Below are 21398 nucleotides of genomic sequence, written 5' to 3' on the forward strand. Positions count from 1 at the left end.
AGTGACAAAATGAAGTAAACTCAAAGATGTTAGTAATTGCAAATTGAATTCAGTTGATTATTTCACAATGCAAGGTGCATATGAAATAGAAGAGTGACAAACAGCTGGAAAAAGAATTAAACTAATTGTGGGCAGCGGTGAAAACTCTAGAAACATCTTGGGGGGAAAAAAAAGTGTTTGGACAAAATTTTACTTCATCTTTGAAGCAGCACATGTTTTATTTCATATACTAGTGGTCCAAAAGTTGGTTCATTACTCTTTACTAACTGCCAAAACGTTATATTCTGAAGATTTGTATAATATCAGTATATAGTTCAGATTCAGGACACAGCTCTTGCCACTCTTGGCAGTGACATACTCTTACATAATGTTCTCAATACCAGGGTACATATTAGGTTGTCAGGATCCAAACACAGGTCTAACCAACTGACCTCTCAGTAACGCAATACAACAACAACACGATAAAGAGTAATCAACACCTTTTTAAAGCAGTTTCAACAAAAGTTCTACATCACAGCGCTCATGACGGTAGCATTTGTTGCAGGGCTCTTGTATTAGTTTATGTTAGCAAGGTGTATCTAATGAATTGACACGTATAATTCGATCAAAATTGCTGATCACAATTAAAACTAATGATAATGTTTCTTGATTGGTAAAATGATGTAATATATAATAATAATCAAATCATGTGCAGTTAATTGTGCTATTGTCAGACTGAAACGCATCATTATCTGCACACTCCCATAGCAGGCTGGCATGCACAGTATGAGCTGCCATGTCTGGAAATGAACTATTTCCCATATGTCAAAACAGACTCAGACACAGAGAGGCACAAATAAGCATCCACATTTAGAAATACATCCTATACTGTGCGTCTTGGTGCAGAGGCATAATTTGCTCAAACTACTTCTATGCATCCATCCTGCATGTTTGTGCAACTGTGCCAGTGATTGAGTACCACACACTCTTGATTGCAAGTGTGTGTGTGTGTGTGTGTCTGTGTGTGTTTGTGTGTGTGGGTGGGTGGGGCAGCTGGGGGTTATGAATCTGGGGGTCCACCCATCAGTCACTCTCTGTTTGACAACATTCCTTTGACTCCAGCTAATGGTGTTAGCAACAAAAAAAAAATCCCCACCAGCATCCATTCAGCTCCTATTGTTTTCCTCACACACCCCCTCTGATCTACCTGCAGCATGCTGGGAGCTCCTATTCCAAATGTAATCACACTGATATGGGTATTGTGCTGTGGCCTCTCCCTAATGGTATATGCACGATTTGAAAAAATATACCGTTTGTCCTCAAACAGAGGTCAGGGCCTTTATTTACTTCAACTGCAGAGGGTACCAGGCCTTTATTGGAAGCAGGCTTATATTAGAGAGAGGCCTTTATTTCCAATTCCCTCTGTTTGATAAGTATATTCGCTCATATTTTAGTACAAAGCCTCCTTGTTTTCTGATCTGCTTCCATTTGTTGTTGTTGTTTGCCGTTTGTTAATGCATTACTGTTAATCCACTTACTCCGACGTGTGGAACAATAATTCTAGTGCTTGAGTTCCACCCAGAATGTTTTCGCAGTGCACCACTTAGCTGTAGCATGCAGCTAGCATGCTCTCAGATGTATGCTTGCCAGCTTAGCCAAGTTACTCTGGTTACCCACGCTCATGTAGTGTCGCTGCCATCATTGTTATTAAAATATGTGCTGTTCTCCTTGTATTTAAACAATATGACGTCTCCTCCTTCCCCCTCCCCTCTCTGTGACGGTTGGCTAGATGGCTACACATGTACTCATAGAACTGGAGTTACATCCAGGTAACTACTATTTATGCTTAACTGGCATGCACATTATATAACAGGTAGCAGGAGTTTATCCACCCTTGTTTTTTCCCTGTTCCCCTGTTTTTGGGGCCAGTCCCCTGCCATTATCAGAGACCTGGCATTTCACTGACTATCGTCTTTTATTTGAGGAAATATGGTAAAAACTTTTATGAGGGAATGACAGCAAAAGTAGGAGAAAAAAAATCTATTTATTTCAGAATACACCGAGTAAACTTCAAAATCATCAGACATTACCATTTAAGTCAGACACCAAACCAGCTGGAACATAGTTATATACTGTATGTGCCTTAACTTAAAGGTACCGTGCAGAGTTTCTGACCACTAGTAGTGCTATGGAGCAGTTTTGAGTGGCGCAATATACATTCCAGCCAATGGTTTTACATTATTTCACTGATCTACAGGTGGCAGTAACAGGCAAAGAAATGCAGAAATGTGGCAACAAAAGGAAGGGAAGAAGAAAACAGGTTGAAAGTAAACATGGATGTAAACAATGCAGGTTTCAAAATGTAAAAAAAATACTTTATGCACTCTGATGACTAACACTGAAAGTAAACACAACTTTTGTTTGTTTTCAAGGAAACTTCACAGGGCACCTTTAAGCAAACTGTAAATCTTGTGTTGTACGCTACGCTTAACAACAAATGACGGAAGAGAATTCCATGTCAGTATGCACCAGTAACCTAACAAGAGTTGGCAAGAGACCAATAAAGTTGCCTTACTGATAATTCCTCCTCACGTTTACAGAGTCCGGTCAGTCCATGGGTTAATCAGCTATTCCCAAATCTAAGATTAACTGTTTGGATACAGACACTATATCCTTCTCTAGCCGTCATGTCAGCTGTTGGGTGAATGTGTGGGAAAACAAACTTGGCTTTGTGATGGTGTAATTAAATTGAGAACTGGTATAACAGGAAGGATCTGTCATTGGAAAGACATGTCTGAATGTGTTTACCTCGCCTTGACAAAAACAACATCCCTTACGCGGTGGATGTCAAACAGTGGACACAGAGTTTATCTGACTGACATAACTCCTTTTTGTCTGATAAGAATAAAAACATCTAAAAGAGTTTGAAATTCCCTTCTTAATCTTTCTTTTCCCTTTCTTGATTCCCCTCCTTCTGCTGTTTAGGAACAGCACAGTCATTCTCACCGTGAAAGCTTCTCTTTTGTTCAGGTGACACAGTGTGGTTGCATCTGTGGATGTAATATATAACCTCATCTCACCAGCACTAGAGAGGCTGTTTACATACACACTGTAGACACATACGGTCAAAAACATGCACATACTGTATCTAGCTCAGTGAAGTCCCATACAACCACAAGTCATATGTGCACATATGTTTATGTTAGCCTCACTGGCTAGCTGGAGCCACCATTGATTTGAGTGTGTGAGAGTGTTTTTGCATCTCTCCATCCCCTCTCTGCCCATCCCCCCCTTCTTGCCCCCCTCCCACACCCAAACTCCACCCCACCCCCATCTCCATCCCCGCGGCTTCAGCCCCCCCACCTCCCTCCGAGCTGTCCTCTTAGCCTATATACGGGTCGTCCAATCGTCTGTGCTGCTAGCCCCACAATTCATCACACACTCACACACGCACGCACGAGAACCTCGCTCATTTGAGAAGTGAAGACCGAGCCATCAGCATCACAACCACAGTAGACAACACTGCTACTTGCCTTGATGCAGGAGAGACCAAAGCTCCCTTTTCCTGAGGTGTAAAATCAGGTATAAACCAAACAGAACAAACCTCTCCTCTTCCTGCTACTCCTCCGATCTCTGACAACTGCGATACAGAGGGAGAGAGAGAGGGAGCAGCAGTGGCAGCGAGAGGACGAGAGGCAGCGGTGTCATGAATTGGGGGGGTCAAGAATGAGAGCTGGATAGAGGGGGGTGGAGGGTCGGCGCCGGGGATAATGGGAGAGTGGGAATGCTGAACGCGCGGATGGGGTGACCACAAGGGAAGCCGACGGATGCCTTGGCAGATGGGGGAGGGTGAGAGTGCTGTGGCTTCAAATTTTTAAAAGGGTTACGGGAACAACTGGTAGGAGGAACTTTTTGCAGATGTGAGAGGAGAGACTAGATCTAACTAGTTGTTAACAATCAACTTCATGAGTCTAGCTTAGGAGATCCTACCTCGTGGTGCACTGATCCGATGGACTTCTGCTCTATACTTTCTGAATCTCTAAAGTAGTTTCATAGTTTGCGAGTTATCATTTCTTCAACCGTGTTTTTGTGGTTGATGTGAGCTACTTTTTTTATACAGTGTGTAAATATCTCATCTGCTACTTAAATTAACATCTGCTATAAGGTCATTTTCAAAACTCACAGAGTGAAGGGGCCCTTAAAATCGCTACATGAGATATAAAGACTAAAATATTTTGTTGAAAAGAAAAGAAAATAGCTAATCCCAAGTAGTATTAATTAGCATACTGACTATGTATTACTTTCAAAACAAGACAACATCAACTATAACATGTAAATGTTACTTTAAAGTTATCTACAGAAGTTTAAAGTGTAAAGCTAGCTAAGTTTAGACACAAGTTAGACCATATCTGGTCAAATTTGTCTCACTTCTCTTCTGTAAATGAAAATCAGGTCTCAGTATTTTCTTTACTGACACTTTGCAACAGTAGCATGCATGCGGGAGTGATACAGAACCACAGGCATGAGTGTTCAGTCCCTGCTGTAATGCTTCCTGCTTGGCAATCCCAGGAACACATTTGCCAGTGTTGGTGGGTGGGAAGCCAGTGAGGGAGCATGACCTTCTCGCTGCACTTCTGACTCCCATTGGTTGTTTGGGGCACCAATATGGAGGAGGGTGGGAATACTAGTGGAGCTGCTTGCTGACAGATGGATAGACACCCAGGCCAGAACAATGATTGAGTACATGGGGAAAATCCAATCCAGAGAAATGCCTTAGTAAATGTAAAAGCGTTTTCCAATACTCCAACACACAATGGTTTCATTAATGACATATCCATTACAAAAACTTTAGCTTTAAATTGGGGTAAATGTGTTTTAACTGAGGATTTGAAATGGTTCCTGATTTCAATAGATTCCTACATCTGCTGCTCCAACGTAACAGTACAACAGACCTGTATTTTCAATTTGACACATAAAATACTTATTTCCCATCATTAATACAAAACTCCTCAATTAAATATGCTCATCCATATGGTAAAAAAAAAAAACTATGGATCAGAACAATCAGTCAAAGAATTAAAGGTTTACTGACAATAACAGAAGAGGTGAATGTGAACTAGAAGAGGCCACATGAACATGCAGAATTGTCGTTATTATGTTGGCTGGTTTAGAGGCAGGAAAAGCCCCAACATCCACAGTCACACGTCTCCATCTGTCTCTCCACCTGCTTTGCTGTGCATTAATCACACCTCCACCTCCACTTACACATACACATGGACAAGGCTTTGAACAACCTTTGGACATACGTCAACATGGACACACACTGACCTCTCACAACCACAGGCCAAAATAACCACAGAGGACCCATCTCGCTTATGCACTAACACCACATGAATGGACAAATGCTTTTCTATATAATTACTGTGTTGGTCTTGTATTATTCTGCCAGTGTGAAGGGCCTAAGGGAGTATTTATTCATGGACTGTGCCCACTATGACATGCCCTCTCTATAACACAAAGAAAGAAATTAAGCTATGGCAAAGGATTTGTGAATATCCTAGCACTCCTCTGCAAGTGCATGACAACAAAAACATCACAGTCCTATAAAACATATGGCCTGGGGAACACCTTCATGCTTTGTTTACTGCTAATGACACCAGGATTTTTACTAGTGTGCCATAGACCGCTCAGTGATTAAAATGGCCATTATGGCCAGACCCCTGCCGTCCACCAGTGTCTGGCTGACATATGGCAGTGGAGGTAATGCAGATAAAGTCCCTTAAACAAGCCTCCAGAATACATTTAGTAATTTGTGTGAGAGGGCTATGAATAAACTAATTGAAAATCCAGTAGATGAGAGCTATTAAGGGGAAAGCATGAGTCTGGGGAAATGAGAGGTGCAAAATGAACTGCAAAACAAACAAAAATCCAATATACTAAGACTTCGGAAAATGTTTGGTGATTAAAATGTTGTTTTAAGTTGTGATTAAGTTTGCATACTGTGAATTAAATTTTTTTTTTTATATTTCCAAAAATGCGTTTATTATTGTAGAAAGTGACAACATGGGTATGAATGACGTGATATGTCTGAAGTGCACACGTGGAATCTATAGATAGTAAATGATGTGAGTCTAATGCATCCCAGCTGCAAACACTTCCAGTAAATATTAAAATAATGACAAGAAAGAAGAGAAGAAAATGAAAGACAGAACTCGCACACAGCCCAGACATTTCTACAGTTGCCTCTTTCCCTCTCTTGCCCCTCTGTCTCCATCTTCATAAGTGAAGCATGCTGTGACCAAAGCCAGTAGGAAACTCTAGCTGCAGTATCATGACAATGGTGCGCCTGGCTCTGATCGGTCCATGCAGTTGGTTTCCAAGTTATACAAAAATCAGGGTAAACACAAGATTGGCATCATGCAGCATCAGTCTAACTGTCTTCATAGGTGTTTCATTTGATCCCCTACAGTGGGATTCTAAGCTACCGCATTTACCAGTCTACTCTTATGGTATTATTCCAACAATGCCACATTCTTAGCACTAACGCCATCTTCAAGAGTTGTTTTTCATGGCAGTGAAGAATAAAACACTTCAAATGTCTACTTCAGCTTTTATGCAGCAGCATCTACAAGAGAAATATGCAGCATCAAAAGACAAACGTGCCTTTAGATCTTTGAAATATCAACAGTCAGACACAAGGCTCTATTCCTGGATTACACAGCCAGCTCTGGCAGAGGAGATACTAGTTAGTGATAGAGGGTGAGGGACTTGGATGAAGCCAAAGCGCCTATAATTACTGGTGCTATTGATCCTGTGGACATGAGATATTACTAGCATAGTCACTGTGGAGTCACCAGACTTTCCTCTCACTGATCAGACAATATAAGTAAAGCAAACTCTCCATGTTGACTGAACGGTGGTGATGGTGGTGGTCGACTTTGTATCAACTCACTCCTTGTTATCTGCTAGGGAGGCAGGTGGAAAAGTCCACTTTGGGATGAGAAGCTATGATGTGTGATAAAAAAAACAGATCAACCCTCAAACATGAGGCTAGTTCCAAGGAGGGTATGAAGTAATCAGCCAGGCTAACAGCTTGGCCAATATTAGTCAAAAGGCAAGTGGAACCATGCTTGGATTAGACTGAAATAATCAGGCTTAATTAGATAACAAAGTGTCTGTGTGAGGTAGCGACACCCAATCACTACATGGATCTAAAACTGCTCTTGCCTGGAGCAAAAACATTGCCGACCTAACCTAAAGATTTTTTGTTTAACATCTGGATGGTCACAAAATGAATGACTAAATGTAAAATGTTCTTTGTTACCTCACAAAAACAAAGTGTGTAAAGACTGTGTGTAAAGCCTGCGTATCATTACTGCTTGTGTAAAAAGGAATAAATGACAGAACAAGGTGTAAGATGGTCATGGACTCACAAGGCACGGCGTGACGGTAGAGGTTGTCTCGGATGGTCTGCTGCAGTTCGTGGTCAGGCGAGGACTTCTGGAAGCGCTGGCTCAGATAATGCTTCAGGTCCTTGTTCAGCTTGCTTCCTGTCATTGTGGACACAAACAGGAAAACATATGGTAACTGCATCACAACAAGGCTAGCAGGCACAAGAACATCATGAAGGTGAAAAAACGACACTGTTATAATCTACAATAAAGTGTCAAACGGCCACACAGTTTGGCTCCTGCGAAAAGTAATACACAAGTTTATCCTGCAGCCATGGCAAAGCTAGATGCTGAGTGCGTAGCCGTGAATTGTACACATGCCATTGTCACTTAGAGGGGTAGCTGGCTGCAGGCTCTCCCTCTGCAACCAGTCAGGGCTAGCCAAAACGAAGACTGCTAGCACCACGGCTAGCACCGCGAATCAGCCCTCCTACCGCTTGGCCATCTGGACCTCAGACACACACATTAGGCTACTGAAGGGCAGCACTGCTGGAAAGTGTCCGTGTGTGTGTGTGTTTGTCTCTGAATGTGTCTGTGTGTGGCCATTATAGTGAGTGTCCACATTACAGACAGTGCTAAGCATGTGCAAAGACAACACAAACAGTATGAGAATATGAGTAATAGCGTGGAAATGTAATACACACCCTGTCTGCTGACACAAAGAGGAAAAATGACATCATTTACCTAATGAATATGCCAATGTCTTGGACTACATTCAATGACAATACTGCTTCAGGGAACAACAGACATATTATCATGTTCTATATTATATAATTATGTCCCATTATTACATACATTTTTATATACATTACATACAAATGATTCATCTATCTTTATATATGGCTGCTGAGACCATTTTTAGTTGTCTTGGGCAAACAACCAGTCATAAAAGGCCCTGGCTCCTGTTTCCATGGAAACTGTGTGTATGTGTGTGTGTGTGTGTGTGTCTGTATATGTGCGTGTGTGTGTGTGTGTGTGTTTAACATAATAACATGATTGAGATTGTTAGCATAGTACAGAAGAGCATTCTGCACTGGTTGGAAGAATGATTGTAGGTTCATAGAATTGAAGCAGAACGTGCACATCCCACAGGCACGATATGATTGCTTTTCATTTTACTGTGACCCCAGCCTTTGTCTGTCATTCATACCAACAGGCATTACAAGAGTGAAGATGCAACACATTTTTAATTATGGTCACATTGCTACTTGATTGTTAAAGTCTGGTTTAGAAGCTGTTGGGCTCACATTTTGCAATTAAAATGTCAATGTACAACATGGTCAAACCTCATTTGTGAAAAACATTTAACTGCTAATTCTTTTACAAATAGTATTGTCTTAAAATGTTAATTTCTTAAGAATAGTATTTAAATTATTTTTCTTTTTTCAAACATTTTTCATTTTTTTAGGCAGATCTCTCAAAATTCAGTATTTTCTTTAAGATTATATATATTATTGTTAGAAAGCCTATTTTGGTTGTCTTATGCTCATTAACATCACAGTTGCTACACTGGCATTATTTGGGAACTTTTTGTATTAGGGCTGCAACTAATGATTATTTTCATTATCGGTTAATCTGCCAATTACTTTGTCGAGTAATCGATTAATTGCCTGGTCTATAAAATGTCAGTAAATATCAAAAAAAATTCCCACAGCCCAAGTTGACATCTTCAAATGTCTTGTTTTGTCTGACCAACAGTCCACAACCCAAAGATATTCAGTTTACTGTTATGTATGACACAGAAGAGCATAAAATTCTCACATTTTTAGAAGGTGGAAGCAGCAAATGCAAAATAGTTGATTCACTTTCTGTTGATTGACTAACCGTTGCAGCTCTATCTTGAAAAGAAGGAAAGATTGGCTTTTTGATTAATCATAATCAGTCTCATAGCTGATATGGCCATTTGGTAAACAGTCTTAGAGGAAAGGTTGAGTCTCCACCCCACTGTCTAAGCTCTTCCTGGGAAGAAACTCTGCTCCTGGCCCTGTCCCATCTAGACATGTCACTGTGTTGTAATCCTCACAACAGGTCACAAGCCAACACTCGGGCCAACAGAGTGCCTAATACACACCCTGACATGCTCTTGTACACACCAATTACTAGAGAGCAATTCCTCACAAGCAGACCCCCATTGACTGTGTGACCCTGTTTGAGTATTTGTTTGGGAAATCTGACACATGACAAAACTCAAAAAAGATCTAAGAAAGGGGAAAACACTACTAGGAACGGTATAGGCAACACTGTAGGCTGTGCAGGTCTGATAAATAGCTACAATCCCTACACTTTTCTAGCCAACTCTATTTACTCATATCAACTCATATTCAAGTGGCACAAAGGAAATCAATACACAAAATTGGGCTTTATAAAAACATATTGTTTTCCTGCAGAATATTGATTTTATAACTTCTAAGATCACCACAATGTCTCTGACAGCAGGTTGCCCTCATGCTACTCATATTTTTCCTAGTAACAGGACCATTTGGGTGCAATGCCCCCCCATGGCACATCTCATGCCCCCCCCCCCCCCCCACTTATACCCGCCCATCTATGCCATTTTGCATCCTCCATCTGACAAAATTAATTTTCTAATAAAAAGAAAAAAAAATATGTGTTTTGCATTTGTGCTTACATTTGAGATTATGCAGATAAAACCTGTTTCGGTGCATAATTTAATTGTGATTTAGCAGCCTACCGCCAACCATAAAATCCTGCACATAACCGCGAGATTAAAGTTGACCTGTGAGGTTAAAGGTTAAGCTCGCCACTGGGGATAAACAGATAAACAAATCGCAAGTAATGTTACCACTAGTGAGGAGGACATTGTTGCAAATTTATTACCCCAGCATTTTCAAGATTAACTTTTAAAGAAAAGTTGGAGTTAATCAGCAAAGAAAGACCTTCACCAGAGCTTAATCTAGTGCAGAAAAGCAAGTCATTTCAACTTTGTTTTCAACTAACTTAATATGATCATCAAAGGGTAAATTATTTAGAATCTAACAGGCCGCAAACTGATTTTATTCTGGCCACTGTTTGTATAAGTTATGGTTTATTGGAGAAAACGGTCATTATGCAGAATTACCAGTCAATCTGTAAATTTACCAACTGAGCAGCTATTATGCACATGTCGCTGATGGTTGCTTGACTGTGTGTGTGCTGTCACGATGATGTGTAGGCTTACATGAAATTTTGTTGGTTTTGTGTGGTAGGAGGGGGTGGCTGTCATGTGTTTTGGACCCTGGCCCACTGTCACCATATTCCACTGAAGTGCACACACAGGCTTGTTATGTTATGATGTTGCATTTTGGTCAAATGAATCAGCTTTTGTTTTAGTAACATTCTAGTTTTTGTCTATTAAGTTTGTATTAGAAAATGCTTGTGCTACGCTGTGATATGCTCTGATGCAGACATTGAGTGAACCCTTTTTCTGTTGAGGGTGTGTAATTTATAAGTTTATAATGTGTTTTTATATTAAAGTACGGACTGTTATGCATTATCTTAAAATGAGGGGTTCTCTTGTTTCATAGTGGTATTGGCATTTTTACCCTATAAAAGTCTACATTTCCGACCATGTTTAAAGTCCAGACCCTCATTCAATCTGTTCTGGCTACGGGGCTGCCTGGTAATGTTAATGTCGATGGGTCTGACACTGGTGCCTGACATCAATTAGATGGTTGGTGAATTCAGACATATTAGAAAGAAGTTTGGTAGTTTGTCCTTGTTTATTGGTATGCAGCCAAAGCCACTTTCTTCTTGCCTACAGGCTCTCATATTCTGATTTCAGTATCTGGTCAGATATTTGCTCCCATTTTTTAAACAAACATTCATGCAAAAAAGAATGTACATTATCGTAAAAACAGTGGCCTTGATGCCTCTGACCACTAGCTTTTGATTGGCCTATGCTGAAGTGTTGGCTAGGACCAAAGTATGCACAAGGTCCCAGGAGTTAACTCAAACTCATTTTGCAGCGACCCGACTTAATATGTTGTTTCTGGTCTGAGGTCAAATACCATTCCACCACATTTCCTTTCTCTTTTCTCTTTCCCGTCCACTACTTCAAACAACAGCATACTACTTTAAAACCACTCTTTAAAATGCACCCACAATGTGTGGATTTCAGCCTTTTGGTTGGCTCCAAATTGGGTACAGAGTGGTCCAACTGTAGTACAAGTACAGTTGACTGTTATCTTAGAGATCGATACTCTGTCAATGCTCTACCAGCAATCTGTCATCCACCTCATGTGCAAGGAGGTCAACAAGACTAGGTCAAAACCTAGTATAGCTGGACCACGTATGAAACACTAGAGGGCTTTTAATTAGTACGTTACCTGGTTGTAACTCAAGTTGCTGTACACATAAGAAAAACATTAAAAATACTTAAAATACATTGCACCAGATTTTGGGTGTAAACTATATGGTGCTGTTGTATGAAGGGTTGAGTTAAGATTTAGGCTATTTTTTATATGTTTTATATTTCATTTCACTAACCCACAACCTGAAAAATTGTTTAAATGCAGTAACTATCACGTTAATCATAAATGCTAAGTGTAAATGACCCCAACTCAGTGTGTCTTGTGTGTAAAGTGTGCATTCATAATTGTTTTTGTTATATTGCTTTTATTTTATTTACCATAAACGCGGAAGTGCTTTATTTTGAAAAGACACTAGACGCATGTAACATGTGGAAAACGACACACAAGTTACACAGGCGACAACGCATAGATCTCACATTTGGCACAATGCTCCCCTGAAAAAATATTAAAACTTAATAAAGTGACAGATTAACAGTCCTACAGTGAAAATTACAACAGTTTTAAGCACCAATGGGATACTTAGCTTCGGCTGACTTCGGCTGAACAATGGCGTAACTTCATCATTCAGTCAGTCAGTCAGTCAGTCACTAATGGATGCGTGTGTAGGGCTTTTCCTGCTGTTGCAGTCCAGCCAAAAAGATCACAACTCACCTCCGCTTAAGCCTATTAAGGCAGCTAGTCAGCCCCTTCAAACCACTGCCAAGTAGTTAACACCATAAGCCCATTAACTGCTACTACAGAGTCTGTTTTGGTAGCGTGTGTATAATGACAAAGCATGCATGCCACAATGTCAAACAAAGGACACTGTACTGTTCCTGAAGACTTGGATGTTGGCTGACTTTATGAGACCTAAAATAGACTATAAACATGAGCTGTTGTAACATAGATTGTCTTTTTTCTAGCTTAGAAATTGATTACTTTTTATGTTCAAAATCTTTAAAAGCCTATATTTGGTGCACTCAATAGACCCCAGATTGGTTTGCTTGATTTGTGATGGTCCACATTTACTCCCTTTATTTGGTATCAACATGATTGAAATCATGAACAACTGAAACTCCAAGTGTCTCCAGGTTTGTAGTATATTTTTTAATGATTGGTAAGATTGATTTACATTTGACTCATAGGGAAGACATAGCAGGCAAAAAGAATGGGTTGGTAGAACATTTGGCCCAGCGGCCACCCACCCAAATCCCTCTGCAAACAGATAATAAGAAAAGACATATCCTTCAAACACAGCCCACCTGTTATAGATTTTCCATAAGCCCCCTAAAATAAGCAAGATTTTGGGCGGGAGACATGCAATCCATGACAGAACTGAAGTGGGGGAGAAGGGGTTTACACAGAGAGAGGGAGGGAGCAAGCCAGACAAAACATCAAGAGTTTTACACACAGCAGAAAATGTGAAAAGCTCCAGTACTTTCAAGGCATCTCCCTTTGAGCCCACCCCTGCACCCCCAGCTCTGATCAGCCAGCCAAGGCCCTGCTCAGACATGCAGAGCCAGACATGGCACCAGCCAGACCCTCCGCTGGCAGTTGACATCTGTATTCACAGCATGGAAAAAAACAAACTTCGCTGAAACTCAACCCTCCCGCTCGCAGAGCCGCCGCATTGAGAAAGGAAGGGTTTCTGCTGATTTGGAAATGGCAGGAGTCGTTGACTTGTACGGGCCCTTCACGCTACAGATGAGCGATGTCATTACAAAGTGGAGAGCCCGGTAACTTGCCTGACATTCAAGACCTACATATACAGTAGATTTCTTTGTATGACCTGACTGCTGTTCCTGAAATCAATCTTACTTGTGTGTATTGTTGAAAAGTAGCTGAGGCCAAGGCCAAAATACAAACTTACTTCCACTTTTTTACTGGAAGAACTGCTGTTATGGAACATGCTGTATATATAAAACCAGAGGAACATTCACACAGGATAAAGGATCTTAGATTTCCCTCAAAAAAATGTGACTGTCATTTACAATTTTTGTTATTTTTGCACAAAGGGCTGAGTTGTTAATTCAAACAAGTTTGCGATTCCTTTCCCACTATGAGCAGGAGGATCAAGTTTCAGTGAAGTTTGTTTTTTGGCTATATTTGAGAAAGCTACATGCAAAAAAAAAAAACTTATGGGAAATATTGTGACTATTAGATTAAGATTACAGGTCCCATAGCTAATAAATACAACTGCATGACCTTAATAGAAACAACTAACCCCATCTGAAAAGGGCTTTATGCAAGTGAATCCAAGAAAGGTTCTAACTTCAAACAACACACTGGGCAACATCAGAAACAGACACCCTCTTAACACAAAGCACCAGTCTATGTGACAAAGCAGTAAACGCAGTCATATGCCAGGGTGCCAGCCTGTTTTACACGTAGCCAAGTCAGATTTGGCAGCGCTAACATGTTTGGCTTGGGCACTGAGTGTTGTATCGATGTAGAATACACAAACAGTCTGGCGTACAAGGTAACTTTTTTTTTTTTTTTCTTCCTCTCTTCAATTGTCTTTTTAACATCAAGGGACATGTTGCCATGCAGAAGCTATGATTAGAACTAAAGCCTTCTTTCAGTGGGCTGTTTATTGTTAAATTTAGTTTCTCTCCAAAGTGGGATACAGTAAAGAAGTGGGCTTTAAAGTCAAATGGATCTATGCTTTTCAAACCTGACCTACTACAAGTTAAATTTAGCTATGAGAGGCTAAATAAAGTCTTAAGTAATCAACTCTTAAGTGAGCACTCCATCCGTGGCTCTAGTTAATCAGATAATCAGGGCTAATCACCATTTAATTGATTCAACCAGCAGCAGCTATACACAGTTAACATTCCTCATCACTCAGATCTGATCAAAGCTTAACCATATGTCCTAATTATTAGGGACTGGGCAGAAAGACAGAGAGAGCTCAATCTGACTCTTGACTAGTGATTAGGGATCTTATTCTGTAACCAGCTTGTTTAGTGAAAGACCAAGGTGATCACAGATAACTAAACCCCAGTTGTTGGGTTTATGGACACCAGCAGAGATGATGTGTGATGACACTGCAGCCCAATGCCAGAGATTCTAGAGAAAACAGATGCCAGGAATGCTTTTACTTTAAATCTCTTAAGTAAGACAGTTGTCAAAATGACACCACAATGAGTCACTGACAGAGATGTGGAGAAGACCAATCTTTCACATTCACAGAGCAGACAGGTGTGTGTGTGTGTGTGTGTGTGTGTGTGTGTGTGTGTGTGTGTGTGTGTGTGTGTGTGTGTATCTGTGTGAACATCCCCGTCTCGGAGCTCAACACTACCCCCTATGTTCCTCTATTAGATGTGGCTTGGATCACAGCAATGGCCAGGCTCTGTATCCATAGCAACAGCTGCCAGATGAGTAAAGAGACTGTGGATAAGGCGGACGATGTTAACAGCCAGCCATAGTCTGCTGCCCCCCTCTGGACTGATAGGGCATTACAAAAACAAAAGGAGAGATTTTACAGAAATACATAATGAGTAACACTGGAGGGATTGTTCGTAGTATTCCATACAAACGCCGTCCTCTATGCCGTGTGAGACTATAAATGTATGAATGTACAACACTGCTGAACTGATGCAAAGAAGTATTCAATAACTGAACCACCACATAAACAAAAACTTGAGAAAAATACAAAAATGCGACTATACTGCAAGTTATTAAATTGAAAGGCTTTGAATGGACATGGGAATTACCCTTTTATAATATTCAAAGCAACATGGGGCCCCTAACATAGGCCAAATACAACAATTAATGCCTGAATTTTGAGATTGTGGCATGATTGGTAAGCCATACGCCACAAAACTGAGCTCATTTCAACAATAACTGAATGTTGTGAGCCTCATATTAGCCAATCTTGACAATAATGCAGTTTATTGTAAGGTGATTGCATTATTTCATTGGCTCTGTAGGTGAAAGGTACACAAACTCCCTTGTCAACTTCCCAACAGCTTAAAAATGTATAAGGTGCCTATGTGGAGTGAAAGGTTCAAACACTATGTGAGTTTAAGAAGTATGTTTGAGTCTCTAGCACCCTGGTTATGTGATGATTTCTTTATACTGTTTTATGTGGAGATAGGATTGCTAGTGGTCTCACATACCAATATAAACCATGCAGATACTACAGTACTCATGTGCACGCATGTTATTATGAATGCATGTGAGTGAAAGCGATTTATTCAAGCCCCTTGTGGCAGGGACTTTCCAATCGATGCTTGTATGTGGTGGTGAAGCTCTAAATTGAAGAGGAAATGCCACTCAGACGCTGAAATAATATATCTGGATATTTCACAGCATGCGCAAATATCCTCTATATCCTCAAGACAGCAGTTTCAGAAACAATCATCAGCCCTTAAGGAGAAGAAATATAAGTTCTAAATATAACTTCTTTGTCTTAGTTGTTCAATAACGTGTTTCTTTAAATTCCCTGAGCTGCTGGTATGCGTGAGTCTCAAATTAGGCACATGAGTGTGAATATGACTCACTTTAGAGACAAGGCTAGGGAGACAAACAAGGCACAAAAACTGGATAGTCTTCTCAGTGCTGCTGTGCAACAACAAAAAAAAATAATTCTCATCCTTTGACATCTGCTCCTTGTTGAGTCAAGATAGAAAAACACCAGATCCAAGACGGTCAGGGTTAAATCTCTGACGTGTTTTCAATCCTGTCTATACGGTTGTGTGTTCTGGAGCTGCTTGCCTGTTTACTATGTTCCAGATTGCTTTCATTGATCGTAGTCCTTCACGCAGGGAAAAAGAAATCCTCCGAGGATTCATTTCAGCACGTAGAGTGCAGAAGGGCTGCAGGAGCGGCGTCAATTTCCCTGCTGCCATCTGACAGTGGATTGAGAAAAGCGTATATATGTGACTTTTTATGGGTTTGACCGTACGTGTGTGTGTGTGTGTGTGTGTGTGTGTGTGTGCTATAGCGTTGATTTTTCACATGGATTTCTTCTTGTGAGCGGCTGTTTGTAGAGGCCGTTATGTATACAACACAAGCGCCTGTCTAATTTGACAAACATCTGCTAGCCAAGGACACTATAAACAATAATACAGCATCTGCATTATAATTTATATGGATCCTGAGCACCATATTATAAGTTCTATGCTATTAGTATTCTTGTGATGATTCCTACATTCAGTCTGAGCCTCAGAAACTGAAGCTCCCTCCAGAGAGGCTTGTATAAGAGAGGATCCATCATTCAGCTTTACATTTACTTTCAACAAGTATTGCAGTAGACACTAATATTTAAAGTCCAGAAATGTTTAAGATAAAAGGCACAAAGCAATCACCATGAAGTCATTTACATTCAGCTACAAAATCCTCACAGGACACCAAAAGGCAGAGTGAACCACGATTAACACGAAATTCTAAATCAGAGGTTTCCTTAATGCAAACTTTTTGCCCAGCTAACGATGTGATTATTGACTGACTGATGCATAAGCCAGTGGGATGCGAGTATTTTGGAGGTAATTACCTCTCCATCATGGGCTCTCCTCACTGACAGGCGGCATTTCAAGACCAATGGGAGTATTAGTCTCCTGTGACAGGCCAGCTGATTGGCTTGCAGATTTAAAACAGGTGCCCCCCGGCTGAAGGGAGCAGATCAGCACTTTCACACAGAGGAAGTGGGTGAACAGGATAATGAGAGATCGTAAGAAAGATATCACGAGAGAAGGAAGGATTGACGGAGGATGACAAGAACGTGGAAGGTAAAAATGGAGAAACTGAGAAAGAGTTGTGACTCTTTTAAAGGTTGACATGAGTCTGGGAAAACTATGTAGAGGAAAGACATCTAGACACTGATAAGGGGATCCTGGGACACTGCAAGCTTGCGCCTTCACACACGTCACCTGTTATTTAGCAAAGTGCTCTACATGCTCAACAACCAAAGAGGCACGTGTCAGCAGAAAAAAAAAAAAAAAAAAAGCTATTCTTTTAACAAAGTCTACCATAAATAAAGCAGCGAGGCAGCGTTCCTCTATAAATCTGATTAAAACATCAAGCGCATTTAGAAAAAAAGAGGAATTATTGAACTAAATTAATGATTTATGTTAAAATACTGAATATTTTAAATTACAAGAACAAGTTAAGAAAGGAAGAGAAGAGATAGTCCTCCTGGAAAAAGATCAAACCGATCCAAAAGTACAACAGCAAAGTCAATCATTCAAATGAAAACATGTCAAATTAAAATAAAAATCATGCATCATCATCTAACGACATCATCAGCAACGCTAAAAGCCTGACTATACAGAAGTGTGACTAAGCTGAAAAAGTTTATTAGTCCCTTACAGTCGTGAGATGTATTACCGTAATATCTTCTGGCCTCTCTCCACCCCTGTTGCATTTCACGGAAAGATAAATGGCCGACTGCTGGGGTGTAATCAGAGGCAGCGTGCCAAGTCACCCCAGGCCCACAGTGGGTGAACACTAGTGACAGACCGACCACTGCTCACAGCCGGGGGAGAGCAGGAGAGAGTGATGCAGGGAAGGGGAGGGGAGAGACATGAATAACAGGAGGATATATGGAGAAATGAAAGCAGGGGGTGGGAGGGGAGGGGGGGAGTGGGGGGTAGAGAGTGAATGAGTGAAGGTGAGAAAATAAATTAAAAGACAGAGGGATAATCAAAGACTGATGTGGGAGGTGTATTCATATCCGAGACAGGCCGCGTTCCTCCCGCCTGCGCACAACTGTATAAGCAGCTGCTGGGACTCCGTGTCTTCATCACAGATTTCCTGACTTCTAATTGGCCACAGGGGTGAAGAGTCGGTTATTCTCTATGATTAACCGGGGCCTGCCACAATCTAACTCACCTCGGGGCTCAGGGCAAGCTCATTAACTCTGCCACCAGGGGGCACATGTCATTCAGGATCATTAAGTGTGAGGGACAGCCTGTAATATGTGTGTGTGTGTGTGTGTTTGTGCTTATTTACTGGATGAATCTGCCGATGCTCATATGTCAGTCTTTTAGTTTTATGAGTGTGTTTGTTTGTGTGTGTCGGTATAACAACACTGAATAACACAGCTGCCTGCACAGATACATCAATTCAGTTTTTTTTTTTTTCTCTCAGGAAAACATCTTTCTTGAAACGATTCTTAAAAAAGAAAAAAAAATTATCCGACATGAATCCTGCATTTGATCATTTGAGCTTTCCACTGCTGTGCTTGCTCAGCACATCTGTCGATTAATTTCCCAATTGATCAATTTAAAAAGAGAGTAAAAAAAAAAAAGTAATAAAGCTCATTCTTAATTCTGTCGATTAAGGAAAAGACTAATCCACTAATCTTTTCACATTTACGGCTATTACAGAAATATCATCATTAAATCAATGATTATTGTTTTGAAAATGCTGAATAAGACACATTTTAAACAATATCTTTGAACAAGATGGCTCGATATGCCACAAAATATGTCTCTGAAATGATATATGACATTAATTATGAGTATGAAAATTAATGTAGAAACACATTTCCGATCTCAGCCTTGAGTTCTACGCAGTTGACTACTTTATATTCCGGCACTTTTTTTTTTTTCTGTCCTCTCTTTTTCATCCCAAGGTCTGCAGTCTGAGCCTCTCTCTCCTTTTCTCTCTCTCTCTCTCTCATCCTTTTCTTTTTGCCTCTTCTCCTCTCCTCTTATGTAATTCCTTACTTATCCCCATCCATCCTCCGATCCCTCATTTCTTTTCCTCAGCCGCACCCTTTGAGCCACAAACATCCACCTCTAGTCATCTTCCTCCCTCCATCCATCCATCCATCCATCCATCCATCCATCCATCCATCCATCCGTCCGTCTCCCTCATGCCAAGAAAAGGGCATGACTGACCCACTTTCCTGCCCCCGTCACCCTGTCACACTGCTGACTCAAGACACGCTCAAGATGTTGTGTGAACGCACGAATACAGATGCACAGCCTTGCTCATGCGGATGAATACATTTGGCAACACATGCATACAAAAGGGGACACTCAAACACACCACATCTGCTCACTGGTATAAATTTAGAAACAGGATGGGAACGCGCACACACACACACACACACACACACGAGCAAGCATAAATAGAGATAAAGGGAAGTAAATACTAAAAGGTGCATCTTTTCCTCTTCTCTGACAATATGAAATGAACAACAACAACAAAAAAATGCACTTTCAGTTTTTCAATTACAGTTACCACTTTGTCTGTCATTATCACCAGTGTATCATTCAGTGGAGAATGTCACATGACTAACGCTCTCGAAGCACAATCACAATCGTCAGCAGCTACATTTACATGTTTCCTACTCTTGAAGCAGTGGGGGGGGGAAAAATTTAAAAAAACAACATGAAAACATAAAACAAACATCCATTTCTAATACACACACACACACACACTAACACACAAAGCTGTGTGTTTCAGGGTTGTGGGCTAATGGGGCAGCAGTCACTGCTGGTTACGTCTACAGTCGTTTCTGGGTCAGCATCAGGCAACGCTCATCCGGTGCTGCATCCCTTAACAGCTGACTCCAGGCCAGACATGTAGGCACGCACGCACACACACACACACATTTATGAACACACGCAGGGTAATATAGTTGTAATGCTAACCTAGAACCAGCAGGGGCAGATTGGTATGAGTGGTGCACTTAATATTAACAAGACATTTAGTGACAACACTTCCTAACAGTTCCTAATAGCATACAATGAATAAATTAAAATATGAGGAACTATATCTCCTCAGCCTCATCCAAGATAAAACTCCCCCGCCACACCTCGACAGGATGTGATGCATTTGACCTATGAGGTGGCATGCACCCAGTCACCCACAAGTAATACCGCAAGCAGACCTCCTAACACACACACACACACACACACACACGATCAACCTAGAATCAAGTGTGTCTACATGGACTTCTGTGGATCCCATGCATCAATTGCTCCGCATTGTACTCCCGTCTTTGCATTCATGCCTTACAAGTGCATATGTCTACGTGAGGATGTATGCGTGCATTGTGCCATATTGTGAGTGTCTTTGCTGCCCGTGAACAGAAGCATACATTTAAATATGAGCGGAAGTTATCTGCAGTGTCCTGGCTTCCATAGCATGACGAGCAACACGAAGCTCATTGAACCACTGGAAGAGCTTTGTGTGTGTGTGTTAGAGAGAGAGAGACTTGCGGTGAACCGAGCTGTTCAGCTTGCTCTGATTTACAAATGAACTCACCTATACACACACAAACGAGAGACTGTGTAGAATCTGCTCATACTCAAACAAGCTTCGCATGTCTTGTGAACAGATGCGAGCCCAGCCCCGTGTACACAGACACACGCTCGACACTTTCTCAAACACTCTGTCACCGCCGCGTCACGACAGAGGCTAAGGCTGGAGCAGGACCAGGTCCGAGGACTAGGCCGCCAGTTCAGAGCCTTAATCCACCGCAGAGGTCTACTTCCAAAACGGTGGTGACGGCACACTGACGGACAGACACACCTCCCTCTCTGATTTTGTACCGTACAGCCTCTGCTCTCACTGTGTCATGTGAAGCAGCGTCTTTGAAGAGATTGACAGCACTGCAGCGTCTGTGTGATCAATGTCGGGCGACATAAAATGATGACATACAGTAATTCAAATGCAAAATTGCCAAATTGAATATGAGAGTGTAAATACAATTTCGCATTGG

General features: G+C 41.1%; 1 protein-coding gene across 8 annotated transcripts in view; it reads right to left on the reverse strand.

The window, feature by feature from the left end:
- Nucleotides 1–21398, reverse strand: part of magi1b (membrane associated guanylate kinase, WW and PDZ domain containing 1b) — a 141497-nt gene that overhangs the window by 72464 nt on the left and 47635 nt on the right. For all 8 annotated transcript variants that reach the window (XM_044348572.1, XM_044348574.1, XM_044348571.1 and 5 more), the window contains exon 2: nucleotides 7413–7529. In XM_044348572.1, the coding sequence (XP_044204507.1) occupies nucleotides 7413–7529 (117 nt within the window). The remainder of the gene's footprint in view (nucleotides 1–7412; nucleotides 7530–21398) is intronic.

The sequence above is a fragment of the Thunnus albacares genome, chromosome 4 (assembly GCF_914725855.1).
Source record: "Thunnus albacares chromosome 4, fThuAlb1.1, whole genome shotgun sequence".
In the NCBI taxonomy this organism is placed as follows: Eukaryota; Metazoa; Chordata; class Actinopteri; order Scombriformes; family Scombridae; genus Thunnus; species Thunnus albacares.